At 46.4% G+C, this 26,350-nt stretch overlaps 3 protein-coding genes and 1 long non-coding RNA gene across 5 annotated transcripts in view; 2 read left to right on the top strand and 2 right to left on the bottom strand.

Moving 5' to 3' along the window:
- The window catches only part of LOC137799537 (CUB and sushi domain-containing protein 3-like), a gene marked incomplete at its 5' end in the record, with an annotated part of 388,544 nt that extends 384,272 nt beyond the window's left edge, over positions 1–4,272 (top strand). Inside the window, 2 exons of the mRNA XM_068596333.1 lie at positions 309–450; positions 1,387–4,272. Of these exons, the coding sequence (XP_068452434.1) occupies positions 309–450; positions 1,387–1,546 (302 nt within the window). The remainder of the gene's footprint in view (positions 1–308; positions 451–1,386) is intronic.
- Positions 4,273–5,436: 1,164 nt separating this feature from the next.
- Positions 5,437–14,208, bottom strand: LOC137799583 (uncharacterized). Its single transcript, XR_011079434.1, has 3 exons — positions 14,093–14,208; positions 6,722–6,883; positions 5,437–6,017 (listed from the first exon to the last, which is right to left on the bottom strand). It is a non-coding gene; the product is annotated as an uncharacterized lncRNA (long non-coding RNA).
- Positions 14,209–18,510: 4,302 nt separating this feature from the next.
- Positions 18,511–23,588, top strand: zgc:110410 (uncharacterized protein LOC553618 homolog). Its single transcript, XM_068596363.1, has 10 exons — positions 18,511–18,606; positions 19,713–19,869; positions 20,194–20,272; positions 20,622–20,675; positions 20,907–20,997; positions 21,138–21,175; positions 21,599–21,686; positions 22,326–22,415; positions 22,528–22,575; positions 23,436–23,588. The coding sequence occupies exons 1-10, from the start codon at positions 18,511–18,513 to the stop codon at positions 23,586–23,588; spliced, it is 894 nt and encodes a 297-aa protein (XP_068452464.1).
- A 181-nt stretch (positions 23,589–23,769) lies between these two features.
- LOC137799559 (ankyrin repeat and IBR domain-containing protein 1-like) overlaps positions 23,770–26,350 on the bottom strand; it is a 32,014-nt gene continuing 29,433 nt past the window's right edge. For both annotated transcript variants that reach the window (XM_068596362.1, XM_068596361.1), the window contains 2 exons: positions 26,184–26,224; positions 23,770–26,096 (listed from right to left, as the gene is read on the bottom strand). In XM_068596362.1, coding sequence (XP_068452463.1) covers positions 25,266–26,096; positions 26,184–26,224 — 872 coding nt within the window. In that variant the 3' untranslated portion in view covers positions 23,770–25,265. The remainder of the gene's footprint in view (positions 26,097–26,183; positions 26,225–26,350) is intronic.

The following is a 26,350-nucleotide window of genomic DNA, read 5'->3' as shown; positions in this document are numbered from 1 at the left end:
CCTCGTCATTGTCCTTCGTCTCTTTTGTGCGCAACATTTCTGTTGTCGTCGTCTCATAATTGTCTTCAACGAGATTATCACACTCGCTCTGATGATTATCAGTCAGATCATTACGGCTGGCGTCTTTACAAACGCCGACGTGTCATCATTTTGATCATCTTCCTCTGTGTTACCACCACCATCATCATCATCATCAGATACATATCACATTTCCCTCATTTCCACGTTGTTTTCCACCATTTTCTGTATTTTTTCAGTGGTACTGTGTTGTGACTTTATTCTCTGTTCCTTTTTGTTTTTTCTTCCAGGTTTGAGCGTGAGGGAGAACGTTACTCTCGCCGAACCTGAAACCACCGGCTCCACCAACAGCAGCTCCGTCGCCGTCGCCATCCTCGTGCCTTTCTTCGCCCTCATCTTCGCCGGCCTCGGATTCTATCTCTACAAGCAGCGGTACGTATAGCGAAGCTAGCGAGCTCCTCCGCTCGATCCGGGTTCTGTTCCCAAAACGAGCACGGCCGCGGCTAGGTGGTTAGCATGCACCGCTAGTCCAAGTCGACGCAATTCTATCTCTACAAGCAGCAGTACGTATGTATGGTGCACGCTGCCGTGCTCCTGCGCTAGCCGGGAACCCGAAGTGAGCGAGCTCCTGCGGTCGATCCAGGTTTCGTTCCCAAATCGAGCGCGACCGCGGCTCAGTGGTTAGCATGCACCGCTAGTCCAAGTCCTGAGGAAGACACTTAACCCTTAAAAGCGTCGGCTACATGTAATGCAAAAAAAGATAAAAAAAGTTGCATGTGTTCCCGCGAATTCAAAGTTATTACAGAAGATGTTGGAAAATAAGTTTTAGAAACCCAGATTTCTGCCGGCGGCGTTTGTACAGTTGCAGCCAAAAGGAAACAAGGCACAGCAGGACGAGCTCGTCGCTACGCTGTGTCCTACTTCCATAGCCGCTTCACCGCAGGAAGCTCCTCGCCGCATACAATCGCTTCCTCGTGAGAGGCTTCAAAGCGTGATGCAACACCTTGCCATCCAGACCTCAGTACACAGACGCGTACGTCAGGCATTATTAATGAGGATGTGACGGACGCATGTACGCACCGCGTGTTTCTGGCTTGATTTAAATCGGTGAATACACGTGAGGACCCGCGACATGCAAATCCTCCGCTCATTATGTTTCTTACCTGTGAACGAGGGACTGATGCTTTCAACAACAATCATCTCGCCGCCTCATTTACCTGCTGCAGGCCGCCTCACACACGACACAACGGAGACGTGTTTATTGGATCGGAAGGTAGGGGAGATAATTGGGATACGGTCTCGCAACTAATATGCAACCTCTTTTTTTTGTGTGTGTGGGTGGGTGTGTTTTTTTTTTTTCCTCTCCAGGAAAACCGACAAAGCGCAGTACACGGGATGTTCCGTCCACGAGAACAACAACGGACAGGCCACCTTCGAGAACCCCATGTACAACAGCAACACGAAAGCCGCCGAGGGCAAAGTGGTCCGCTTTGACCCCAATCTGAACACCATCTGCACCATGGTCTGATGTCTGAGTGTGAGGAGACGCAGAAGAGGGAGGATACAACTTCCCCCTGTACGCTTAACATGAAACATATATATACATACATATATATGGACATATTTATATTTTTCTTGTTTCTGATGGCATGCATCAAAGACACAGAATTGCTCAGAAGTATAAAGCACACTTTCAGCAACACGCAACGGCAGTTGCAAGCGATCGTAGACAAAAAAAAGGTTAAAAGCGAGCAGAAGGGGAGTTCCCACATCTTCCCGGAGTTCGGTGAAGATACGTGTTCTTTACACTCAGTGAGTGTTGGCTTTATGAATAAAAAAAAGCCTCTGGCATATAGATAAAATAGAGTATTTTATGCTCTGTAGTATTAATAAAAAGGGGTTACTTCACAATGCCAAATGACAATTTTTAAACATTTTTTGCTTTTGACGAAAAGCAGCCCAGAGCGAGACCTTTCTTTAATTTATTATTATTTTTTTCTGTCTTCGTCTCACAGTCATCCTAATTTCCTTCTCACGGAGGTGAGAAGCCTCTCAGCTGTGAGTCAGTCAATCTAATCTTTAGTCTATTTTCCAAGCAGCCGAGTGTGTGAGTGCAGAAGAGCCGCTCTGAAAAGTGTCTTTTCCTGTAGTTTGTTCAAAGTTACACGGTCAATTATACCTCTTAATTGGAGGCAACCTCTTACTGATGAAATATACGGCCGGGGATTTAATTACTGAACTGCACTGCCCCCCCCCCTCCTCCCAGAGTGCCATTGGGAATGCCGCTGCTTTTATTGTTATGGTTCGGGCTCTCTGACAGCAACGGAGTATATTTTCTTCACGAGATATATAGTTAACATTTGGGTTTATCATCAAGATGTGAGCTATGAATTTGTCTTTTGACAGAAATGTTGTTTAAGTGTGAGAGTTATCGCCTCGGCTGGTCTGAGAGTCTCGTGGAGGCAAACTGCACCTTTTCAGTCTATCGGTCACGTGGGCCTCATCCGTCTGTTTAACCTCTTCTCTTATTTATTTCACCTCCTTTTTACAGTCTTTTTGTGTCCCCAACAAACCAAATTTTGGTGTGAATTAACCCCGACATCGGCACGTGGAGGATCTCAAAGTAGGAGCAGCTCCATTAGTTTAAGGCTTTTTCAAGAAGTTGAAAGAAGCCGCTTACTACCTTCGGTGGTTGTCGCCGATAGCTCCCCGCTACCGCCAGCTAGCGCTGCTACTAGTTCCCCTATAGCTCTAGCTCCCTGCTAGCTCTCCACGCTAGCTCGCCACTAGCTTCCTGCTAGCTCTAGCTCCCTGCTAGCTCCCCTCTAGCTCTCTACTATTCTCTCTGGGCCGACTGTGTCTCAGTGTTTAGCATTCCAGTCTTTCACTCAGAGGGTCGGTGGTTTGAAACCCCCGGCTCTGCTAATCCATGTTGTTGTGTCCTTGAGCAAGACTCTTAACCCTGAATTGCTCGTTGCTTCGGTGTACACAGCAGCAATGTAGGTGGCTTTGGATAAAAGCGTCAGCTGAATGAAATGTAATGAACTAGCGCCCCTCTAGCTTCCTGCTAGCTCTCCACTAGCGCTCCTCTAGCAACCCTCTAGCTCTCCACTAGCGCTCCTCTAGCAACCCTCTAGCTCTCCACTAGCGTTAGCTCCTCGACAACCACCGAAGGAAGTAGCGTCTTCTAAGCCGACTTGTTCGGTCCCTGCAGCACACAGAACCTCGAGCCGGCCGGGTTTCCCAGAAGAGAGTCGCTCCGACACGAACGAGTGCAGCCTTCCACCTCGTCTCTGGTTTCCTGGTAAACGGGAGCAGAGTTCGGTCTTTCTCCGGTTCTTCTTGGGGAAACCCGTCAAACCTTCGTCAGTGAATTCTTGGTCCTCACTGGCTGGACACGCGGCCTCATTTTAAATGACGCACACACACGGACACAAATGTTTTATTCCGATGTCTGACTGAACCATCAGCTTCTGCCAACAAATGTACAGTAAACATGGAACAATTTGCACACTTTCAACATGAGCCACTCAGCATCGAACGATCATTCAAAGTCCATCCCAAGTTTTAATAAAGGAAAGAAAAAATAATAATTTGAGACCGTCATCGCATCTCTCCATCATTGCAGTGCCTTGAATACTGTATGGGCATATGTTTTTAAGGAAGACATTTAACATTTATTGCATTAGCAAAAACCGTCACAGCTGTCTGCACAGTTTCAGCTGAGCGGCGTCGGCTGCCGAGAAGCAGCTTCTGGTTTCACACCAGTTCACGTCGGCAAACGAGTGATCCGGTTTAGCAAACCTGCTGCTGTAGTACTTTGTACCACTACTTTGATTCCCGTCATCGCGCGTACATTTTGTACATTTATACAGTTTCGATACTTGACGGCATTCTTCAGCGAGACGTCTCGTGTGATCAATATGTAATATATTTTGCGAGAGTTCATATTTCCTATGGATGAGAAAAAGAAATGCACCTGGTAAAAAAAAAGAATAAAAAACACACATTATGCGGCAAGTCAGATGAGTAGAATGCTTTTAAATGTACCACACAATTGTTATCCCATTCAAAAAAAATAACCTGTGTATATGAATATGTACATATTACAAAACGTTTTGTAAAGAGATATATTTTTTATGCGGGGAAATAAAGCATTTGTAAGTTATTGAATATGTTGTGTAAAATTTCACATGTAAATGTCATGTAAGATCAAAAAAATGTTTTGTATTTTTTTCTTTATCAGCCAATGTACAAATCCTTAATTTATATATAAAATATAAAATAATGAAGCTCAAATCTATTTTCTTTCTTTGACGACGTTGCCGAGTGTCCCAACCAACCGGAGAGCTCTTTAACGTTCAGTCTGCTGCTTTGGCAGATTTAAGTTTTCACAGCTTGTTCAACCAAACCACAGACTTTATCCAAGAAGACCCTTCAGGTCTTGAAGACCTGCAGCAGCGCGGGGGCCAATCATCCCTGTGGTTCGTCTTTAATACCCGGTGAGAAATCTGGTCTCGACCTTTACGACGCATTTTCAAAGTAAAATGGCGGTTAGCTTGACGTCCCCGTCATCTACAATTACAAGACTCCATGCTCTTTGTCTCCGCTGTGAGGGGAGTGTCCCCTCACCCGGCGGGCTGATTTACTGCAGGAGGCCAACAACATGAATGGTACTTTGAATCTATGAATTACAGTAATTTGGATTTATTTTTTGCACAAATCTTAAGAGCAGGCAATTTTGCTGATTGGCCTTTTTATGGCGACTAACACAAGGAGCGCAGCAGCAGAATACGACTATTTTATCCTCAAACAAGCTATAAGTGCATTGACTGAGCAGGTTTTGAACAAAGGACTGCTGCTAGCTCCCCGCTGTAGCAAGCTAGCGCTGCTGCTAGCTCCCCGCTGTAGCAAGCTAGCTCTGCTGCTGGCTCCCCGCCGTAGCAAGCTAGCGCTGCTGCTAGCGCTGCTGCTAGCTCCCCGCTGTAGCAAGCTAGCTCTGCTGCTGGCTCCCCGCCGTAGCAAGCTAGCGCTGCTGCTAGCGCTGCTGCTAGCGCTGCTGCTAGCTCCCCGCTGTAGCAAGCTAGCGCTGCTGCTAGCTCCCCGCTGTAGCAAGCTAGCGCTGCTGCTAGCTCCCCGCTGTAGCAAGCTAGCGCTGCTGCTAGCTCCCCGCTGTAGCAAGCTAGCGCTGCTGCTACTGCCCCGCTGCCCGAGTCGAGCCGGGGCCGGTCCCGCTACCTTTGTTGGTTGTCGGGGAGCTAGCGCGGAGCTAGCAGCAGCGCTAGCTGGACAGTATATTACAGTATTTAATGAGAAACTGTAAACCGGATATATACAGAAAAAACGAAGTCCGGGAACAGTTGGACAAAGTTATTTTATTTAAAGTTGAACGTTCAAACAAATCAGACGAAGCGGAGGATCAGAAATTAAAGAAAAGGGAAAACATCATCGGCTTCCTAAAAAAAAAATCATTTTGAGACCGGCTGGGTTGGAATAGGTGGATAATTGCCACGAGCTCCACAGCGTGAGGAGAGGTGGCAGTTATGCAACTGACCAAGATGAAGCTAATTTGCTGCAATCAAAGTCGAGCGGATCAGCAGACTGAGATCACAGAAGCGCTCGATAAAGAAAGTATGAAGAGGGCCATGAAGAAATCAAACGACATGCTTTTTTTTTTGACTGGCAGGAAAGAGGGTTTTGATTTTCAGACTCGGGTTAAGCATATACTTTAAAGTCTGAGTCTGGGATTTGTGTTTGGATTAGAAATATTTGCCAGAGGGATTTCCCATTGAAGTGGCTCTGAAGCTTCATCAAGCAGATTTCACCCCAAAGGGCGGTGATGTAATGTAAGCCGGCGCTCGGCTGGGATGTCAGACGGGCTCAGTGAGAGTAACTCACTAATGGTAACACCTTTTTAAACGCAGACTTTCACCCCCGGTTTGCTCTGCGAACAACACGTGAAGTCATCAGACCTTTGGTAAAAACGGCTTTTTCCAGACCTGGAAAAAAAGTCATAGAAATGTGTTATATTTATGAGTTCATGACATCGAATTTGAAATAATTAATATGCTTTTTAAAAAGAAAAACGCTCAAAATATAAGCAGGCAAACTGTAAAAGTTGGGTTGCAAGCTGCTACTTCCATAGGTGTCACCGCTAGCTCCCTCCTATAGCCAGCTAGCGTTGCTGCTAGCTCTCCTCTAGCTCCACGCTAGTGCCCCTCTCACTACGGGCCGACTGTGGCTCAGTGGTTAGCATTCCAGCTGTAGCCAGCTAGTGCTGCTGCTAGCTCTCTACTAACTCCATGCTAGCTCCATGCTAGCTCCCCGACAACCACCGATGAGAGACCGTGCAGTAGCTAGCAGAGAGCTAGCAGCAGCGCTAGCTTGATACAGCGGGGGACACCCACCGAAGGTAGCAGCAGCTTGTAAAACGACTTCTATGGTGCATACAGGCATCTTTATAAATGTTTAATCTTTTAACCAAACTCTCTCCACACAACACGGACAGACCGGCGAGAGTGACTCGTGGCGTGATGGACGAGGAGGCGACGCAAAGTTTTTGTCAGCAAACAGAAGTTCTCACTGGCAGAAAAACAACAGACTCTTTCTGATCTGGATCGAGCTTTTCCCATCGCATCCTGGATTGAAAACAGTCGTGTTGTTTTCTGAGAGAAGCAGAAGTTGTGAAGTTGTTTTCCCTCACCTGACGCGAGCGGCAGCGTAATGAGTCGCCGCTCGGAGGATCTGATGATCTGATGACGCTGCATCCTCCGACTAACTAGCTTCTCCCTCACTGATTATCTCCGTCTTTCACTAATGAGCCATTTTCCCAGCAGCTTGCTCTCATTGGCCAGATGTCCTCCGGCTGGAGAGACAGAAAAAAAACAAAAGACACTTAAAACTATCTGAATATCTGGTCCTGATTCTTTCAGGAACATATTTCTATTAATTATCTATTAATATTCTGACTTCTGAGAGCTCACGTTCCTAATGACTCGAGCACTGAGCAGCAGCATTTTCATGCTCGTGACGATGAGAAATCTTGTAAAACACACTGGAAATGAATATAATGTGTAACATTTCCTGAGAGCAGGTCCTTTAATGCATCTTTTTAAATCTTAAAGTGAATGAATAATGAACATTTCACCGTAATAATTTCAGCAAAATCTATTTTTTAACCCACCATTAAATCACATGTGCACGTAGGGAAATAGCCTCCAACCCAGAACAAAGAAGGATGTTAAACTGAGGTCAATGAATGCAAGGGTGTGTGTGTGTGTGTGTGTGTGTGTGTGTGTGTGTGTGTGTGTGTGTGTGTGTGTGTGTGTCGGCGAGGTCACTGTTAATCTTGAGCATGAGGGAATCTGCAGAATATTTGATCATCAGGTCATCATCATAAATCATGAGCAGGATCCATAATCTGAGCAGCAGTGTGTTGCATTTAGAGCGCGATTCATTGGCAGAAATTGAATATAATACTATTAAATATGTTTTTATTAAGTGCGCGATCACTTTAAAATGAGAATCTCTGCGTTTTCGGTACCTTTTCTGGAGCCGGCAGCCTGGTTCCTACAGGAGCCCTGGAGGGACAAACCAACCCGTTTGGCTCAATGCGTGTTTTTGCGATTTTTGCAACCAAAATCAGGACATTTTGTTTTATTTTTTCTCCTGAGCAGTGACTTTACAGGATTTATCAGACCCCAAAGTGAGAAGCAAACAGACTGATTGAAACGACATCCGTGGCCTTAGACGTCTCATATCTATACCTCATATCTATATTTCATATTTATTCCTTATTGGCACCGTGAGATTGAAGACGTGTCCGTACCCAGCCAGGAACAGTAAATAGAAAACAACACAACAGTGTGTGTGTGTGTGTGTGTATATATATATATATATATATATATATATATATATATATTTTTTCAAGCTGCGGGTTGGTTGGATGATGACGCGTGCGGTGAGATTCACGCTATAAAACTAAATGTAGGAAACGTTGAAGCACCAGAGGAGCGCAGTGTGACGCTCGGCTCTTCTTGTTGGTGACCACGTTGATGTAAAACCTTCAACTTAGTTGCCCCGCTGTGTCTTCAGCAATTCTTGGTGGAGGTGTTGCTCTGCCTCGTGACTCTGACGTGACGTCAGCGACTGCAAACAATCTTCTTGCTTCTTTTTACTTCTTTGAGGGAAAACATGCGTTCCAGCAGACAAAGTCTCGTCGGTCGCTCGCGGCTTCTTCCACAAGTGGAACCGGTGATGAAAACATCTGCATCGAGCCTCGTGAAGGACGGCAGAGCAACAACAGAGCGAGCGTTATTGTAATTTCACAACAGTCATAATAATAAAAACCCTCCCACGCTCGCTCTGAGAAAAGAAACCACACAACAGAACAGAAAGGAAAACCCACAACACATCTGACTGGCTTCATGTGGAGCGAAGACGCTGAAGACGGTTTGAATTCTGAGTTATTTTGCATTAAATGCAATGAAACAAACGTGATCTGCTGTGTTTGGTTTTGTTTGGATGAAGACAAACACGGTTTCCTGTCTCTGAGGATCAGATAATTAACCCTTTCTGATCTGCAACCAGCACACAAGGACACACATTTCATGTCGCTGACGCTTTTTATCCAGAGAGACTCAATAAGTGCATTTCAGAATAAAGAAAGTAGGATTCCTTCAGGAAAGCCAGACTACAAAGTGCTTTAAGTGCTACTAAAGTGCTGCTTTCTCCATTCAAGCTACAGAAAGACGTGTTTTAGTTTCTGCTCGTCAGCATCGCTAATCTGTCTTGACTCTGTCGAGTGTTTAGCTAATCAGATTATTTGTACTGTAACATTTTGAGAGACTCAGGCGGCGGAGGGGGAGGATCTGCAGTTCTGAATAATAATAATAATATGACATTTCCTCCTGTTTGGGCATGTTGCGCAACCTCTCATTTAAGGGCCCGTTCTGAATCGAGGACGCTGACATTTTGGGGCTTGAGTGGAACTCGTTTCAGCATAAAACTGAGGAAGAGGAGGGTGAAACGCCGTGACGCTGTCTAAGCATATGATTGAGCGAATGTGTCCTGAGGGATAATCACACGCTCCTCTGATGCTGCTAAGTGGCGCCTGCAGCTTCTTGTGAGAGACGGCGTCTTAACGCAGACTTAGTGTTATTTATTGAACTATTTAGTTGTTTTCTTCTTCTCTGTCGAGCTCCCTTCACCAGCCGTGAACCTCCCGGCGCCTCAGAGGGAAGAGAGGCGCTCGGCTGCTGCGGCGAGGAGCTATTAAAGGACAAATGGTTGTTATTACGCCGTCACGGATCACTGGATGTGTGTGTTCTGGATGCCCTCCTGCTCCACGCCGCGCAGGATGCCTCTCTGGATGATTTGGCAGGTTTGGTCTGGCTTTGTGTTCTCGCCGGCGGCCAGACGCCAGACGCCAGACGCCGGGGGCGTGGAGGCGTGTCTTCAGGCGTCAGGCAGGTTTTTGACGGGTGACTCAAACTGTCCCCGCAGTCTCCGCCTCGATCTCATTTCAGCGCCGTCTCCTGACTTACGACCGGTCATTGGAACCTTGGATTCCTTCTCGGCTCCTCTGCTTCCTTCCTCAAACCTTGGATTCCTTCTTAGCTCCTCTGTCTCCTTCCTCAAACCTTGGATTCCTCCTCTGTCTCCTTCCTTAAACCTTGGATTCCTTCTCGGCTCCTCTGTCTCCTTCCTCAAACCTGGATTCCTTCTTAGCGCCTCTGCTTCCTTCCTTAAACCTTGGATTCCTTCTCGGCTCCTGTCTCCTTCCTTAAACCTTGGATTCCTTCTCGGCTCCTGTCTCCTTCCTTAAACCTTGGATTCCTTCTCGGCTCCTCCGTCTCCTTTCTTAAACCTTAGATTCCTTCTCGGCTCCTATGTCTCCTTACCTAAACCTTGGATTCCTTCTTAGCGCCTCTGCTTCCTTCCTTAAACCTTGGATTCCTTCTCGGCTCCTGTCTCCTTCCTCAAACCTTGGATTCCTTCTCGGCTCCTCTGCTTCCTTCCTTAAACCTTGGATTCCTTCTCGGCTCCTGTCTCCTTCCTCAAACCTTGGATTCCTTCTCGGTTCCTCTGTCTCCTTCCTCGGGCGCCGCTACCTCGCTGGCTTCATAAAGGAGAGAATTATTCGGTTGGCTCGGACTAAAGTTTGGCTCGTTATCGGCCGTTCCATCTTTCCTAAAATAAAAAATAAAAAGCGCGGTGGCATCGGGCCACAAAACGTCCAGAGAGTGAGAGGTCACTCCTCGGCGTGGAGCCATTGTCTGGTTTTGCACCATTTACCATCGATTCGCACAATTAAAGCCATGTAATGAAGGTCATCCGCAAATAAATGTTAAAGTCAATGTCATAATCTGAATCCATACGGTTTCTTCCTGCTCCCTGAATCCTCAAACAGTTCAGAGTAAAAGCCTCTGAAGCTTCTTTCTTCTTCTTCTCCCGCTGGATGAATACAAAGTCAAATACAGCAAAACAGAAAAACCTCCTTCCTCTGGTGAGACTTCCCCCGATCGTGTGCTGAAGAAGGAAAATGCAAAACACGGAGAGAGAGTTGCATAATGCAGCGAGTTCCAAAGCGAAGTGTGAAATGTGGAAAACAAGAAATATCTGCACAGATGTTTCCCGCTGAAGAGAAAACGCAGCGATGCAAAACTCGCCAAGTGAGACGTTATCAACACGCCGACGCCGCGCGGTGACTGTCCTCGCACCGTAATTAATAGGAGCTGCCATGTAAGCTGCTGGAATATGAATGTGCAACGTGTTTATGTGTTTTTTCATATAGCATCACTGGAGGAAATGCATTGTAACACAGTTATAGCTCCAGGTGTCTGCGTCTGGCACCAATGTCTTTCCAGGACAAAAGAAGTTGGAGCTGTTGTTCTGCAGCTGCTTCATCCTCTGAGCTCGCAGCTCCTTGTTGTTCGCTGTCGTCGGCTCATTTGTTCTTTCTGTCTTCGTCTGGATGCAGCTCTCCTCCTCCAGCTCATCCCGCCGTGAGCAGCTGACGAGAGATGAAGGAGGTCGTCTGCACTTCAGGCCGGTCCAGGCGGCTCTGCTGAGCTTCACCTCCTCCGAGAGGGTCGTGTAGTCGTGTTGGTTTCTTTTGTTTGTCTGCCGGCGAGGTGATGGGATCACTGCCGGCCTGATTGTCATGGCACTTGGTTGAAGGGTGTGGAGCCGAGTCGGGTTCATCTGGGGGAAATATTTGAACCTGGAAAGTCAAGTTTTGGGCTTGAACTTTTAATAATTCAACAATGTTTTCACAATAACAAATAAGAATAGTATGAAACATGTTTGGGGTTAAATACCCGGCATGGTTTGTTGCTCATACGCTGTGATTCATGTCAGGTTCAAGGTCTGAACATCTCGCTGTGTCGCTGGCGTCAGTTTAGTTCACTGCCAATCACGTGAATGAATGAATGTATGAAGGTAGTGAGTCAACTTCATGCTAGATAACAAAACTCTGAACCTGAAAACACATTTGAACCCAGAAAAAAAAAAAAAAGTAAAAAAAAAAAAAAGTGAATGTTGAAAATATAAAATTGGTTACTGAAAACTGAAAAAAATTAATTTTATTCAACAAAAAAAAAACAGACCCCAAAAACATTTTTCTTACACTTTTACCACCAATTGGAGCAGAAAATAGAAATAGCCAGATCCGGCCCAAAAGTGTAAAAAAAGTAAAAAAATAAAATAAAAAGGATTCGAATCTGTTATTGTAAAGTGAAAAACGTCTAACTTTGTAAATATTTCATTAATATCTGCATTATCTATGGATGATCGTAGTAATGTAGATGAAAGGTAATCTCTAGTGCAATGTGGTTTATACGACTTCCTGGTTTTATTAACCAAGAAGCCGAAAGAGGAGCAGCCGCCATACACCAGCAGTGAAATGCCACTGTCAGTCATTGTTCTGCGCTTGTCATACGGTTTATATGAAATCCATTTTCTCTGTTTGAATCCATTCTGTCAGGGAAGAAAAGGTCCAAACTCAAATCTCCTCTGCCCGGTTTTCTTGACGGAGAGCATCTGACAGCAAACGGCTCGGCGGCTCTTTCGCAGACGAGACGTCCATCTGTCCTTGGACCGCCTCTCACATCGGCTTAATGTTCTCTGTGCCGGTTAAACCCCGACGTTCTCCTTTTGACTCGATCGCCTGCCAAAGAACGGACCGCTCGACTTTCCTGCAGCTTCTGCTCGATCCATGTTGATTTCTTTAGTGAAACTGCGCTAACAACTATTGATGCGTCGGGCAAAGTATTTTCCAAGTGAATTAGCAGTTCATCCCATCATTGTTACTTCCTAATTTAAAATGATTGTGTGTGTGCCTGCAGGAATATGTGAGCTACGCTTTTCCAATGATGGCGCTTGCTTTTTGAACCCCCCTTAGAGGGATGTCACAGAGCTCGGCCTACATCTGACCTGGCAGCATCAGCCTGTCAGACGCCGCCTCGGCTTCGAAGAAATATTTCCTCTCCTTCCGCGGCGTCGTGACACTCCGACTCAGCGGCAACATCCCAAACTCAGAATAACTTTGTCAGAAAAATAAGCCGTCAGATTGAGATCCAACTGCACGCAGACTCTAATTAACTGGCTTTAGCTTCTGCTGTAAAAAATAATACATGTTGCTAAACAATGTTATTAAAACTCAGTTAATTAATTCAGCTGTTCCAAAGTACCAAATTTGAACAAAACCGTTTTATCATTAGAAGCCAGATCTCAAAGCATCTACACATCAGCCCAAGTAATTGATCAAGTTAATAATATTAATTAGAGTCTTAAATTAGACCTTAAAAACTGTGCCGCCATTGTTTGGTCTTCCTCAGTAGTAACTTGAAACAACTTCTAAATTAACTTTGGTGACTCATCTATCAGTATTTGTTGAAAATGTTTTTCATTATCAGTGCGGGTCGTGTTATATATTCCTGTTTTGGTTTTTTATAAAAGTAACACATTGGTATGGTCGCTTCATTTCCGGGAAAAATACGTTTTTGATGCAGGAGAGCATAAGTTTTAGTTTAATTAATTTGTTGGAGTCTCTTAAAAGTAAAAATTAATCTGAGACGAGCTGGAAAGAAAAAATAAATGTGTACATTATCGGAGATGTTGAGGTTTAGTAGAAACTTCACGACCTGTTAGCTTGCTCTATAAAGCTTCACCAACACGTTAGCTTGCTCTATAAAGCTTCACCAACACGTTAGCTTGCTCTATAAAGCTTCACCAACACGTTAGCTTGCTCTATAAAGCTTCACCAACACGTTAGCTTGCTCTATAAAGCTTCACCAACACGTTAGCTTGCTCTATAAAGCTTCACCAACACGTTAGCTTGCTCTATAAAGCTTCACTAACATGTTAGCTTGCTCCATGAAGCTTCACCAATACGTTAGCTTGCTCTATAAAGCTTCACTAACATGTTAGCTTGCTCTATAAAGCTTCACCAACCATTAGCTTGCTCCCTGAAGCTTCACTAACATGTTAGCTTGCTCCATAAAGCTTCACCAACATGTTAGCTTGCTCCATAAAGCCTCACTAACATGCTAGCTTGCTCCATGAAGCTTCACTAACATGCTAGCTTGCTCCATGAAGCTACACCGACGTGTTAGCTTGCTCCATGAAGCTTCACTAACATGTTAGCTTGCTCCATGAAGCTTCACTAACACGTTAGCTTGCTTCATAAAGCCTCACTAACATGTTAGCTTGCTCCATAAAGCCTCACTAACATGTTAGCTTGCTCCATAAAGCTTCACTAACATGCTAGCTTGCTCCATAAAGCTTCACTAACATGCTAGCTTGCTCCATGAAGCTTCACTAACACGTTAGCTTGCTCCATAAAGCCTCACTAACATGTTAGCTTGCTCCATAAAGCTTCACTAACATGCTAGCTTGCTCCATAAAGCTTCACTAACATGCTAGCTTGCTCCATGAAGCTTCACTAACATGCTAGCTTGCTCCATGAAGCTTCACTAACATGTTAGCTTGCTCCATGAAGCTTCACTAACATGCTAGCTTGCTCCATAAAGCTTCGCTAACATGCTAGCTTGCTCCATGAAGCTTCACTAACTTGCTTCCTGGAGCTTCACAGACGTATTCTCGCTGGTAGAGGAGCTGCAACGCTCCAGACTGTGAGGAAGCAGTCAGACCAGCTTCTCCAGCAACGAGCGCCGAGGGACTGAAGCGTCTGCTTCTGCTTCTGGTCTGAGGACAGTTTAGCTAATTAGCCCTGAGAGCCAGTGAAGATTAGTTTGGCTCCTGACAGCTACAGAAAAAAAGCTCCAGAAAACAGGGCAGAGCAACTGAAGTGTAGTGTTTTGCCTTCGTTGCTTTTATGGGAATTGCATAATAAAATATTTTTAACAATTTCAGCCACCACACTTCCAACCTGCACGTGTGCATTGTGTTGCATCTGCTGCATTCTGTAGTTACACTGTAACAGCATTATTTTAACACAAATCTGAGTTTATTTATTTCACATAACTAAATTGATGTCTTCATATTTTATATTTTCTCTTTTAATGTGATTATTTTGAAGACAAATTGCTCCAGAGATCACCATGGACCATTTAAATGAATTTGGTTTTGGTATTTCTTACAACAGTGCATGTTGATGATCTATATCTTTATAGATATATCAGTAATGGAGAGCTCGCTGGAGACACAGCCAGTGTAAACTCTGACTCTGACAAGGATGAATTCATCTGCAGTCTGGTGCTCTCTGCTACAGTCGTGTAATATATTAAATTAACTATGGATAACGGAAATTTATTCACTTAATTATGACTTGGATTGACTGCAGCTGTGCCTTTTGTTTCACGCTAATTTTCAAAAAACAAAATAATGCGAGTCGTTCTGAAAAAACCAAATGCAGCGCGGATGCGTTTCCTCGCAGTGAGTCAAAATGTCAGGATTGTTAATTTGAACTGAAATATGATCCATCGCTCCACACAGCTGGTCCGGCTGATATTAAATGGAACACACAGCGCCGCCCGTCTCATTATGTGCAGGAACACATGCAGCCGCAGTGTGTGCAGCGTGCGGCGTGTTCGAGGTCTTCCATTAAGCAAACGCCCCGCTGGACTCCGGCCTCTTCAGGAGGGTTGTGAATTAGACATGAAGAGACCTCCAGACCGGCTCCCAGGGCTCTGGGGGGCCCGCAGGCCGCTGGTCCAGCTCTGCAGCCGGCCGCGAAGCCGTGATTCACGGCTGCTTTCAGGGACCAGAGGACTCGTGACGCTCCATCGCTCCTCCAGTGACACCAGAAGATCCCTGCTGGGATCTCCTGAAGAGCAAAACAGAGCAGTCCATCCATCCATCCATCTATCAATCTATCCATCCATCCATCCATCTATTTATCTATCTATCCATCCATCCATTCATCTAACCATCTATCTATCCATCCATCCATCCATCCATCTTTTCATCCATCCATCTTATTATCCATCCATATATCATCAATCTTTGCATTCATCCATCTATCTAACTTATCCATCCGTCTATCTATCATCTATCTTTTTACCTTCTCTTCTATCTTATCTATCAATCTTTTCATCAGTTTGTCATTCTCTATCCATCCATCTATCTTTTCATCCATCTTCATTATCTATCCATCCTTGTCTAATCCATGTTTTCATCTATATCTTTCTATCTATCCTTTCATCTGTCCGTCTGTCGTTCTCTATCCATCTATCCATCTATCTATTTATCTATTTATCTCCTTTCTTTCTTCCATCCATAACATTATGTCCACACATATGCGTCTCCCAGTTCTCCAGCATGCTGCACTGATGGTGAAGCCCCTTATTAAAGCAAATATGCAATATTAAATAGACTTCCCTCTCTCCCTCCTTCCTTCCCTCCTTTCCTCCCTCCTTTCCTCCCTCTCTCCCTCCTCGTGGTCTGGTTCTCTCTCTCTCTGCACTCTTTGGGCTCCATGTGGTTTCATCCTCGTGTTGTTGTGTTTGACGGCTTCACACTGATGGGGGGGGGGGGGGGGGGGTGGAGAGAGAGAGAGAGGCTTTCAGACACGACGCTGGTGCTCAAATCTTTAATTTCGTTTCCATTGTTTTAATTGATTCTTTTTGTTTTTGCTGTCAAAAAAACAAACAAACGGGAAAAACAATGTTTTGGTTGTTTTAGCTGAATGTGACATGCAGAGAGAAATGAGGGATTTGATCCCAGCAGTTAAAAGAAGAGGCCGCTTTCAGCTCTCCGGAGGATCCGAGCTGCTGAAATCAAATCACTGCAATTAGTGGAAGAAGCGCAGGAGGGCAGCGCCCCCACGTGGTCGCGTGATGTATGACGCGTCTCGCTGCTGAACCTCGCAGCGTTTCTTTACACCAGCGTGCCGTAAAACCTTTAACTGCTGATTCAATCATTTCTAAATAATGTGATGTGTCCCGTTTCATTCTCTCTTGAACCAGAAACCTGGAGGCAGAGCTGCAGAGGGTTTTATTTTACCTCGAGGCAGGAAGTGTGTACACGAGAAGAGAAGAAGAACACGAGAAGAGGCCGGAACCACATCCAGAGGTCAAGCAGCTGCTCGTGTGCAGGATCAGATCCATGAAGTAATACTGCACGCTTTTGTTGTACTGGTGTTACTGGTGCACCAGCGTGATAATGGGAGGAGGAGAATGGAGTTTGAGGTTCCCAACATGAGGGTCGGGCCCCTTCAGAGCATCACTCGATGAATCTGAGCGGTCGTGAGATGATTAATGGACAATATGAGCTCTAAAAGTTAGTGAAAATTAAGCTGTGTGAAGTGTATAAGGAGGAAAATGTCTTGTAAAACTCTTAAACTGGTTTATTTCCCACTATCTGAGCCTTAATGACTTTAAATACCATATTAAAAACACTGTTTAGTGTAATCAAATCGAATAAATGCTAAGAAGTGTAAATTACATTTTTCCTGAGCTGCTTTTCTCTGGATGCAGAAATGAGAGGAAGTCATCCTGCACGAGTTCCTCATGTGAAGTCTTCATTTCATCCCCTTCGAGTGGCGATTCTCCACGCAGGAGCACTAAGACAGCGCTGACCTACATTACTTTTGTGTATTTTTGGCACACGGTGTGCATTTTCCCCGCTGTGACACAATACCCATAATCCCTTTCTGTAGGTTGTCCTGATGGCGTTCGCGTCATCCGCCGTGAGACGGGCAGGTTGTTATCGACGCCTCCGGGATTACACGCAGCGCCGCCGTTGTGCTGCGTTGGAACAATGCAGGAAATGTTCCACCGCGACAGGAAGTAGATGTTAAAAAAACACCTTTCAGGTGAAAGTGTGTGAAAGCTGTCGTGTGCATCAGGATCAGGAAAAGCAAAAAAAGGTAAAGGAAATGATTTGCTCTGACAAAGTACCCGGCGCTGTCGGTCTAATGACATTTTAAGAACTTGTGTGAATATCCCGTCGGGCCTAATGAGGGATACATCCCCCCCCCCCCCCCCCCGAGCTAAAGTCCTGTCTCTGTTGGGAACCGGCTGATAGCGGATAGACTTTGCCCTGAAGGCAAAACCAACCGCTACAGGAAGCGCCGCAGAGCCGCAGAGCAGCAGCTCAGGTAAGAAGCATTAAAACAGATCACAGCTGGAATTCATTGATTTCTGGGGAAGTCGGACCGCAAATGACGGCGAATGTGGAAGAGTTGGGAAACACAGTGGGTCATTTTGAACGCTTCACTCGTGAGATCTCTGGAGGTGAAACCCAAACAAAGTCCACTTGATGGCAGCTGGACTCGCTGTGACGCTGCCTGTCATCATCTTTGACGAGCCGGGGGATCGAACGTCCGGTCCTCTGATTGCAGGTCGCCTCATCGTCATTGTCGTGCCCTTTTTATGTTGTGTAAATATGATAAAATAAGTCTAAATTCATGTCCCTGGTGTTCATCTCAGGTTTGAGGAGCTGAAGTAAAAACATGTTATTTATGTGCCGTATGATTCATCAGCGCCGAGAGGTCAAAAGGTCATCACTAATGACAGGAAGTGGCTGTTGTTACTTATTAAACCTTTTAATGGTTTCCTTGAAAGTGCTGCGCTGACCCTGGAGCGGTCCTTTGTGTCCTCGCTTTCCCGACATCGAACAGTCACCGCGTCGCTAATTACACCGACGCAAAGCCAGGAAGTGCATCACGTCTTCTCAACGCGACACACACACTGAGATCTCTGCGCCTTCTCGGTGACGGCCGCGGTTTCCCCTGCCAGCAATTAAACACGACCTATTTGTCCATTAAATATGCATGCGTCTCTGTTAAATGGATGCTGGAGGCCCGTCATTGTGGACGTGAGTCACGGGGGCTCTGGTGTTGGTGCCATGCATCGTTTCGTAATCACCCGTTTGTTTGTTCCACGCTGACATTCGCCCCATTTGCCCAATTTAACTTCGCCGGCGCCGTTGAACGGGGGCTTGTTTTCACCGGCGACCTTTGACCTTCCCGTCTGTGTGACGTCTCCTCCGTCGCTGCTGTGCTCCAGTTGATCAACTTCTGGTGGAATGGACCGGACTAACGGCACCGGAGCGCCGCCCCTTCCCCCGCCGTACAACCCTCAGGACTACGAGCCGAGCTCCTACTCTGGCATGAGCTACCAGGTACTGACGCCTCCATTTTGTTTTAGTGATGCCATTAAATTAAACTATTGTTTCTCACATGGACACTGTTTATGACTCTAACATGCTACGTGCGTGTGTGTGTTCTGGTTTGTATGTTTTGTTCCTCCTTTAAAAGTACAATCCACATAGCATCTCATCATCCTGACCCATAGGGCACTAGGACCCTGGGGAGGCTGCTGCTGTGGCTTCCTCACTCTGCCAAGTAACGTCTCTCTCAATGACAGCAGCATTACAGCCGTTAGCTAAGGAGTTTAGCGATAGCTCAAAGTAAACTACACCTCAGTTTACCACTAGAGGGCCGCGCCCCACCTGCAACACCTCCGCTCCCCACTAGAGGGCCGCGCCCCACCTGCAACACCTCCGCTCCCCACTAGAGGGCCGCGCCCCACCTGCAACACCTCCGCTCCCCACTAGAGGGCCACCTGTAACACCTCCGCTCCCCACTAGAGGGCCACGCCCCACCTGTAACACCTCCACTCCCCACTAGAGGGCCACCTGTAACACCTCCGCTCCCCACTAGAGGGCCACGCCCCACCTGTAACACCTCCACTCCCCACTAGAGGGCCACGCCCCACCTGTAACACCTCCGCTCCCCACTAGAGGGCCACCTGTAACACCTCCGCTCCCCACTAGAGGGCCACGCCCCACCTGTAACACCTCCGCTCCCCACTAGAGGGCCGCGCCCCACCTGTAACACCTCCACTCCCCACTAGAGGGCCACCTGTAACACCTCCACTCCCCACTAGAGGGCCACCTGTAACACCTCCACTCCCCACTAGAGGGCCACGCCCCACCTGTAACACCTCCGTTCCCCACTAGAGGGCCGCGCCCCACCTGTAACACCTCCGCTCCCCACTAGAGGGCCGCGCCCCACAGTCTGAGAACCGCTGTGTTAAAACCTCATTTTGATTCAACATCAGTTGATTTTCACGTTGTTTTCATGTGTGTTATGTCTGTCATGGTTTCCGTAGAGAAGTAGCATCCCTGTGCTCACCTGTACTCACCTGTGCTCACCTGTGCTCACCTGTGCTCACCTGTGCTCACCTGTACTCACCTGTGCTCACCTGTGTCGCTTGTTGTTCCAGGTGGGGAAGGGCAACGTCGCCGTGGTTTCCCCGCCCGGCTTCTACGACAACAACGCCGTCCGCCCCGACCACGCGGCCGCCGCCGGGGGCGAAGCGCCGCCCGACTACAGCCTCGAGATGACGGACGGCGTCTTCAGCGACGCCGCCGTGCGAAGAGGTGAGGGCTCAAGGGAGGGAGGGAAGGAGGGAAGGAAACGACATGTTTTTGTTTGCACGACCACAGCTGAATAACAATAATTACACAATACGCACGCCCTCGTCGGCCTCGCAGGGTTTTCTTGGAAGAGATTTGAAGTAGAAAATCGTTCCCTGGTCTCCGCTGCGCCTCATTTCTTCACCTCCCACGCAACACAAATTATTAAAATGAGAGCGAAAACGGAACAATTTACCAACACTGTGCAACACAAACACACATCTACCTGCCAGATGATGATGATGATTATGGTCTGTCCGGCTCGTCTCACTGCGTCTCTGTGAACAGGTTTCATCAGGAAAGTCTACTTGACCTTGATGGTTCAGCTGCTGGTGACGGTCGGGATCATCTGTGCTTTTCTTTACTGGTGAGAGACACGATTACACCAAGAAGCAACAACAACAACAACAACAATAACAACAGAAAGAGACAAATCCACGTCACACACGACTTAGACCGTCATGAATATGTGAGGTGAGAGGAAGAGGAGGAGGAGGAAGGCCATCTCTGCCACATGATGTCTTCTTCTGGCAGTAGTCTGAAAGGTTTATACGTTTTGTATAATACATGTGCTACAACGCCGCCGCGGTAATTTCTTTCCATAAATTGCGCCGTGCTCCCATGTGCACAATGCTCATCTGTCCTCTGTTAATATTTAATAAAAGTCTTCCTGCTGCCTCCATCGCTGTTAAACTCTCTCTCTCCTGGATCGTCAGGAACGTTCTGCGGCAGTGGACGCGGGACAACTACTGGTTCTCCTACGCCGCCATGTGAGGAAACCTCTTCTGCAAATCACCCGTTACCTAAATGAAAATGACGCTCGCGGAGGAGAAAAAAAGATAAATCACCAAAGTGTCTCGAGTCCTAATCCTGGAGAGAGCTGCTGCTGCTCGGCTGCATAAATAACGCGCTCAGTGACTCACATGTTGAACGTCTCTCAGTTCACGGCCTCCTCTGCTTCTCTGTTCACGACGTTCTGGTGTTCCTGTGTGTGAAACCAGGGCGGCGGTGATGGTGCTCGTCGTGGCCATGTCCTGCTGCGGAGACCTCCGCCGAAGAGTCCCCCTCAACTTCATCGCCCTCGGCCTGTTTGTGAGTGAAAACCCTGAAACAAACAAACAAACAAACACACACCTGCTGGAGTCCACCGGCTCGTTTCAGCCGTGTGTTCACTTCCTGTTTGTCTCTCTACACCTCTTCCTCTTCCTCTTCCTCTTCTTCTTCTCTCTCAGACGGTGGCAGAGGGCCTGATGCTCGGCGCTGTCACGGTGTGAGTATTTGTCACAGCAAACTTATTAATCATATCTCACGTTTTGATTCATATCTGAGCCGCTGGAGGCCGGCAGTGAAGCCGATTATCACGACAAATTAACACAAAAGGAGGCAGTCATCTTTCCCCCAGAAGATAAATAAGAAGCGTCGCTCACAGTTGTGCATAAACACACGTTAGCTTAGCATTCAGAGAGGTTTTCCTCTCGCAGCCTGACGATCAATAATATATTGAAATCAGCACATTGACGGGACGTTGCTGCTGAGCTGGAGATATGAGGAGATGCATGATGCGTCCACAGGGCGTCCTCATCCATCACTCCTCTGGACATGTGTGACCGTCTCCGTTCAGGAAGTTTCCCTTCAGAGGAGGGAACAGAACCCGGCACGTTCTCACGGTTCTGTGTTCTGTTCCCGTCCGCAGGTTCTTTGACGCGGAGGCGGTTCTGTGGGCCGTGGGGGCGACGGCGCTGGTGTCTTTGGCGCTGACCGTGTTCGCCATGCAGAGCAAGGTGAGACGTGTCACACGGGCGCCGCCGCCGGGTTCATACGCTCATGGAACACCTGGAAGAGTCCTGTAAATGTGTTCATATTCATGTGTTCATATTCATGTGTTCATGACGTTCATTCACCTTTTTCAAGTTATTTTTGTCCTATTTTTTGGTCGTAATTTTTTTTTTTTTGTCCCTAATTTGTTTTGGGGGAGGGGAGGGGGTCCTAATTTTCTTTTTTTTTTGCTTTGTCCCTATTTTTTGTTTATTTTTTGGTCCTATTTATTTATATTTTTTGGCCCTACATTTTTTTTGGGTACTAATTTTCTTTTTTTTCTTTGTCCCTAATTTTTTTAATTTATTGTTTTTGGTGCAAATCTTTTTTTTTGTGGCAGGAATGGGCTTCCATACTTATGAGAAGTTGTTACAGGGTAAAATAAAAGTAGAGTACTTCAACTTGACATGTATTGTTGTATTTTAATTTATTGAATATTTGATCAGGTACATTACAGGTGAAACACACCTGACGTTTGTGATGTGTGAGTATTTGTAACGTTGCTGTTTTCGGGTTAAATGAGTTCTGTCTGCTGTGTTCTGTTGGAGAGGATCCACATCCAGTGACTCCTCTCTCCTTTCCTCTCTCCTTTCCTCTCTCCTCAGTGGGACTTCACTGGTCTGAGTGGCAGCTTGTGGGTGTTGCTCTGGACTCTGCTTTCCTTCGCGTTGCTCTGTGGGATCCTCCGGTCGCAGGTTCGTTACATGAAGTCTTGTTTCATGTTTGCAGCCTCACGCGTCTCCAGTCGTTTGAAATATTGTTGTTGTTGATTGTCAACACAAACGCTGCTGATTCTTCTTCCAACAGTACCTCTACATCGTGTACGCCTGCCTGGGAACCTTCGTGTTCTCCTTAGTGAGTAGAACCCAACTCTGACAGAACATGAGGAACCATGAAGGACTTTAGTAGAAAACCTGTTTAGAGGCTCTTTCATCTGAAATATTATAACTACAGTGTGTCTCTGCAGCCACGAGGCTGTTTCATTATGTCATCCTTCCAAATCTAAAAAAAATCACTTTCCAGATGATTATTAGTTTGAAATGATGCAGCTGTAAAGTCCAACAAACCAGAACACAACATGTGAACATTTGCATTTATATTATATATATATATATATATTTATATATATTTATATATATTTATTATATAAATATATATATATATATATAATATAAATATATATATATTTATTATATAAATATATATATATTTATTATATAAATATATATATATTTATTATATAAATATATATTTATTATATAAATATATATATTTATATTTATTTAATAAATATATATTTATATAATAAATATATATATTTATATAATAAATATATATATTTATATAATAAATATATATATTTATATAATAAATATATATATATTTATATAATAAATATATATATATATAATCACATATATATATATATATAATCACATATATATATATATATAATCACATATATATATATATATAATCACATATATATATATATATAATCACATATATATTCATGGTGTTCAATACTTCCACATTCAGCAGTTTTATTGCTTTTAGTTTTAATAAAACTCAGTCTGCGCTGATAGATGTCTTTAAAAGGTTAAAAATGTAAAGTTAATTTAATTGATCTCAGCTTAACAGCAGCTCTCCCCTCTCTCCCCCCCCTCCCCCTCTCCCTCCCCCCCTCTCTCTCCTCCCCCCCCCCCTCCCCTCAGTACCTGGTGTTTGACACGCAGCTCATCCTCGGTGGTAAACACAGGAAGCACCAGGTTTCTCCAGAGGAGTATGTGTTCGCAGCCCTCAACCTCTACCTGGACATCGTCAGCTTGTTCCTGCTGCTGCTGCAGCTCATCGGCCTCTGCCGCTGACGCAACACTACCCAGAATGCACCAGGTGCATGTGACATATGTATACAGATTCTATAAGCCATGCTGTTCCCATAACTAACTGTGACTGTGGAGCTGAAAGAAACCAAAGTAACTCCATTAAAGTCTGAGCACTGCCATGAAGACATTATGAATATGTATTTCATACAAAAACACACAGACATGAAAACTCACCACATGGTTTATTGGCATCACACAGGTTTCATATAAAGAGGGAATGTATCAAGTATAGACTATGAAAGTGCAAATAACATTTCAAGGATTAGTTGCTTTTGACAATAGAATAAAAATCTCAGTGAGTTACAAAATGTTCTAAAATAAAATCACCTGAACGTTAAACGAGAGATAAAGTACAAATTTAAACTCCTAAAGCCGGTTCATGCACCCTGACGGAGCAAAAAGACGCTTCCATCACCCACGACACGACTTTTAGATTCAACCAGATGAAAGGTCTTTTCCTTCAGTCTGCACACACACACACACACACACACAGACACACACACACACACACACACAGCTCAAAGGTACAACACTGGTCAGCGTGTCTCTCATGGGTTAAGCGACTCTGTGTTGCAGCGTCGCTCCGTGTTAGTGTCTTCAGGTGAGTCGCTCCATGAAGTGGTTTTAGTTTCTGCTCTTAAGAGTTTTATTCTAAATATTCGGGAGCAGGATTTGAACCGTTTCTACCAAATAATATAAAAACCAGTGTTATTCATTCATAAACTACTGGAACAGAAAGAGCCTCTGAACCTTCGTGAGAGACGTTTAAGGTGAAAGGTGTTGACGCTGTGACATCAGACCACGTGAAGAGAAATAATAATAAAACAATGATAAAAGGCACTTTGTCTGCAGCAGAGAACGATTCACAAAGACACTGCTCACGTGTGTGAGACCAACACACACACACACACACACAACTTCATGCATTACCCTGCAGCGCTGTGTGTGTGTGTATGTGTGTGTGTGTGTGTGTAGCGCTACTACTTGAAATGTTTGAGGCCACCAGCTTGTGATTGAATGTCTCACAGTAAAAATTAGACGACCGTTATGGTGTTAAACTACACACACACACACACACACACACACACACACACACACACACACACACACACACACACACACACACACACACACACACACACACACACACACACACACACACACACACACACACACACACTCTCTATGTATCTCTGTTAGATCGTGAGGAGCTGAACGCATCAGCACACAAGCCGTCGTCTCAAACACCAACATGGCGCCGGTGGCGTGAGGTTGTGCAGGCACACGAGGAATCCTCTCAATGTCCGACACAAAACAGCGTTTTCTTGTTTGGCACCTGTGAAGCCGACGGGTTCGTCTGAGGAACCTGATTCAGACTCTTTACAGTAGCTTCTATCCAGTGGAAGATGAGAATAATACGGTGTAAGTGTCTCGTCTTCTATAAAAAGTGATTTCACAAAAATATTGTTGTTTTTTCCGGCGAGACGATGAAGAAGCCGACGGTGACGTCTCCTTCAGCGCGTGGTTTGATTGTTTTGTGTGTTTGAACTCGTCTTCCTCTTCGTTCTGAAACATTCTTCATCCTGTTTACGTTCCACCTGAAATATTCTTCACCTTCTCGAGTGGCTCGTTGTTTTTTAGGTTTTTCTTCTTGGTCCTTCACACCAGGTGCAGCTGGTCCTCCCACTCGGAGGAGCTGGTGCTGGCCAGCCGGTCCGACCCGGAGTCGCACTGCGGCGTGTCGACCCGGCGGACCCTGGAGCCGGCGCCGGCGGCCCGGTCCAGGGAGCCCGGCGGCGCGAGGTCCAGCTGCGTCGGCCTCTGGGCGGCGCCAACGACGCCGCGCTGCTTCTCCTCCTCCGCGTCGCTCGGAGAGAAGAACGCCGCTTCTGCTGCCGCTTCCTGGACTTTCCCGCCTTTGTCCTCCTCCTCCTCCTCCTCCTCTTCGTACCGCGGCATCAGGTCGCCGTCGCCGTGACCGTCGGTGTCGGAGGCGACCAGGGTGACGGCGCCTTGAGGGTTCATGTCGTGGAACCAGGCCATGATGTTGCCCAGCAGGTTGGCGTTGGCCGACACGGACGGGTCCTCATGGCCGCCGGCGCCGCACGTGGTCGAGTCAAACGTGTCGCCGCCGCCGCCAGGAGCCACGGGGATCGGCGCCGAAGCCCGGTGGCGCCCGTCGGACTCGGCGTGCGGGCCGCCGATGTCGATGTTGACGTTGCCGAGTCTGGCCAGGTTGCTCCCGAGGTCCAGCAACCCCGAGCTGCTCACGGACGCTCTGGCGGAGAGGAGGACGTCCGACCCCGCGGCGGCGCCGGCGCCGCTCCGCTCGAGCCGGGAGGGCAGCGAGGTGCCGATGGCGCCGAGCGAGGCCTCGTTGGCGAAGGCGGCGTCGCGGACGGACTCGATCTCCGCCATGGCCGAGTCCTGCAGCGACAGCTGGATGGCCAGCAGGATGTTCGGGTCGTCGTCGTCCAGAGAGCCGAGACCCTGCGGGAGAAAACCAGGAAGTGAGTCCACGCAGAACCGGCGCCGCCCGCGAGCAGCAAGACGCCGGCTGCTCGCTCGCTCGCTCACCGTCAGATGACGTCTGCGTCCGCCGCCGAGCTCCTGAGCGTCTGCAGAGGAGAAAGAAAAACGATCTTTAACTGAGTGATGAGAAATTAAGCTCATCCGTTCACCAGGAGACTCACTCACTCACTCATTCATTCATTCATTCATTCATTCATTCACTCATTCATCTA

This window comes from Clinocottus analis, unplaced genomic scaffold (genome assembly GCF_023055335.1).
Source record: "Clinocottus analis isolate CAN_PGR_092001 unplaced genomic scaffold, fCliAna1.0.p SCAF_36, whole genome shotgun sequence".
In the NCBI taxonomy this organism is placed as follows: domain Eukaryota; kingdom Metazoa; phylum Chordata; class Actinopteri; order Perciformes; family Cottidae; genus Clinocottus; species Clinocottus analis.
This window is presented reverse-complemented; position numbering and strand designations above follow the sequence as displayed.

Bases quoted from the DNA above. Each gene is read 5' to 3' on its own strand.
- zgc:110410 (XM_068596363.1), top strand. From the start codon at position 18,511: ATGGACCGGACTAACGGCACCGGAGCGCCGCCCCTTCCCCCGCCGTAC. The intron at 20,273-20,621 runs GTGAGAGACACG...CTGGATCGTCAG, and splicing joins ATCTGTGCTTTTCTTTACTG to GAACGTTCTGCGGCAGTGGA. The intron at 20,998-21,137 runs GTGAGTGAAAAC...CTTCTCTCTCAG, and splicing joins TCATCGCCCTCGGCCTGTTT to ACGGTGGCAGAGGGCCTGAT.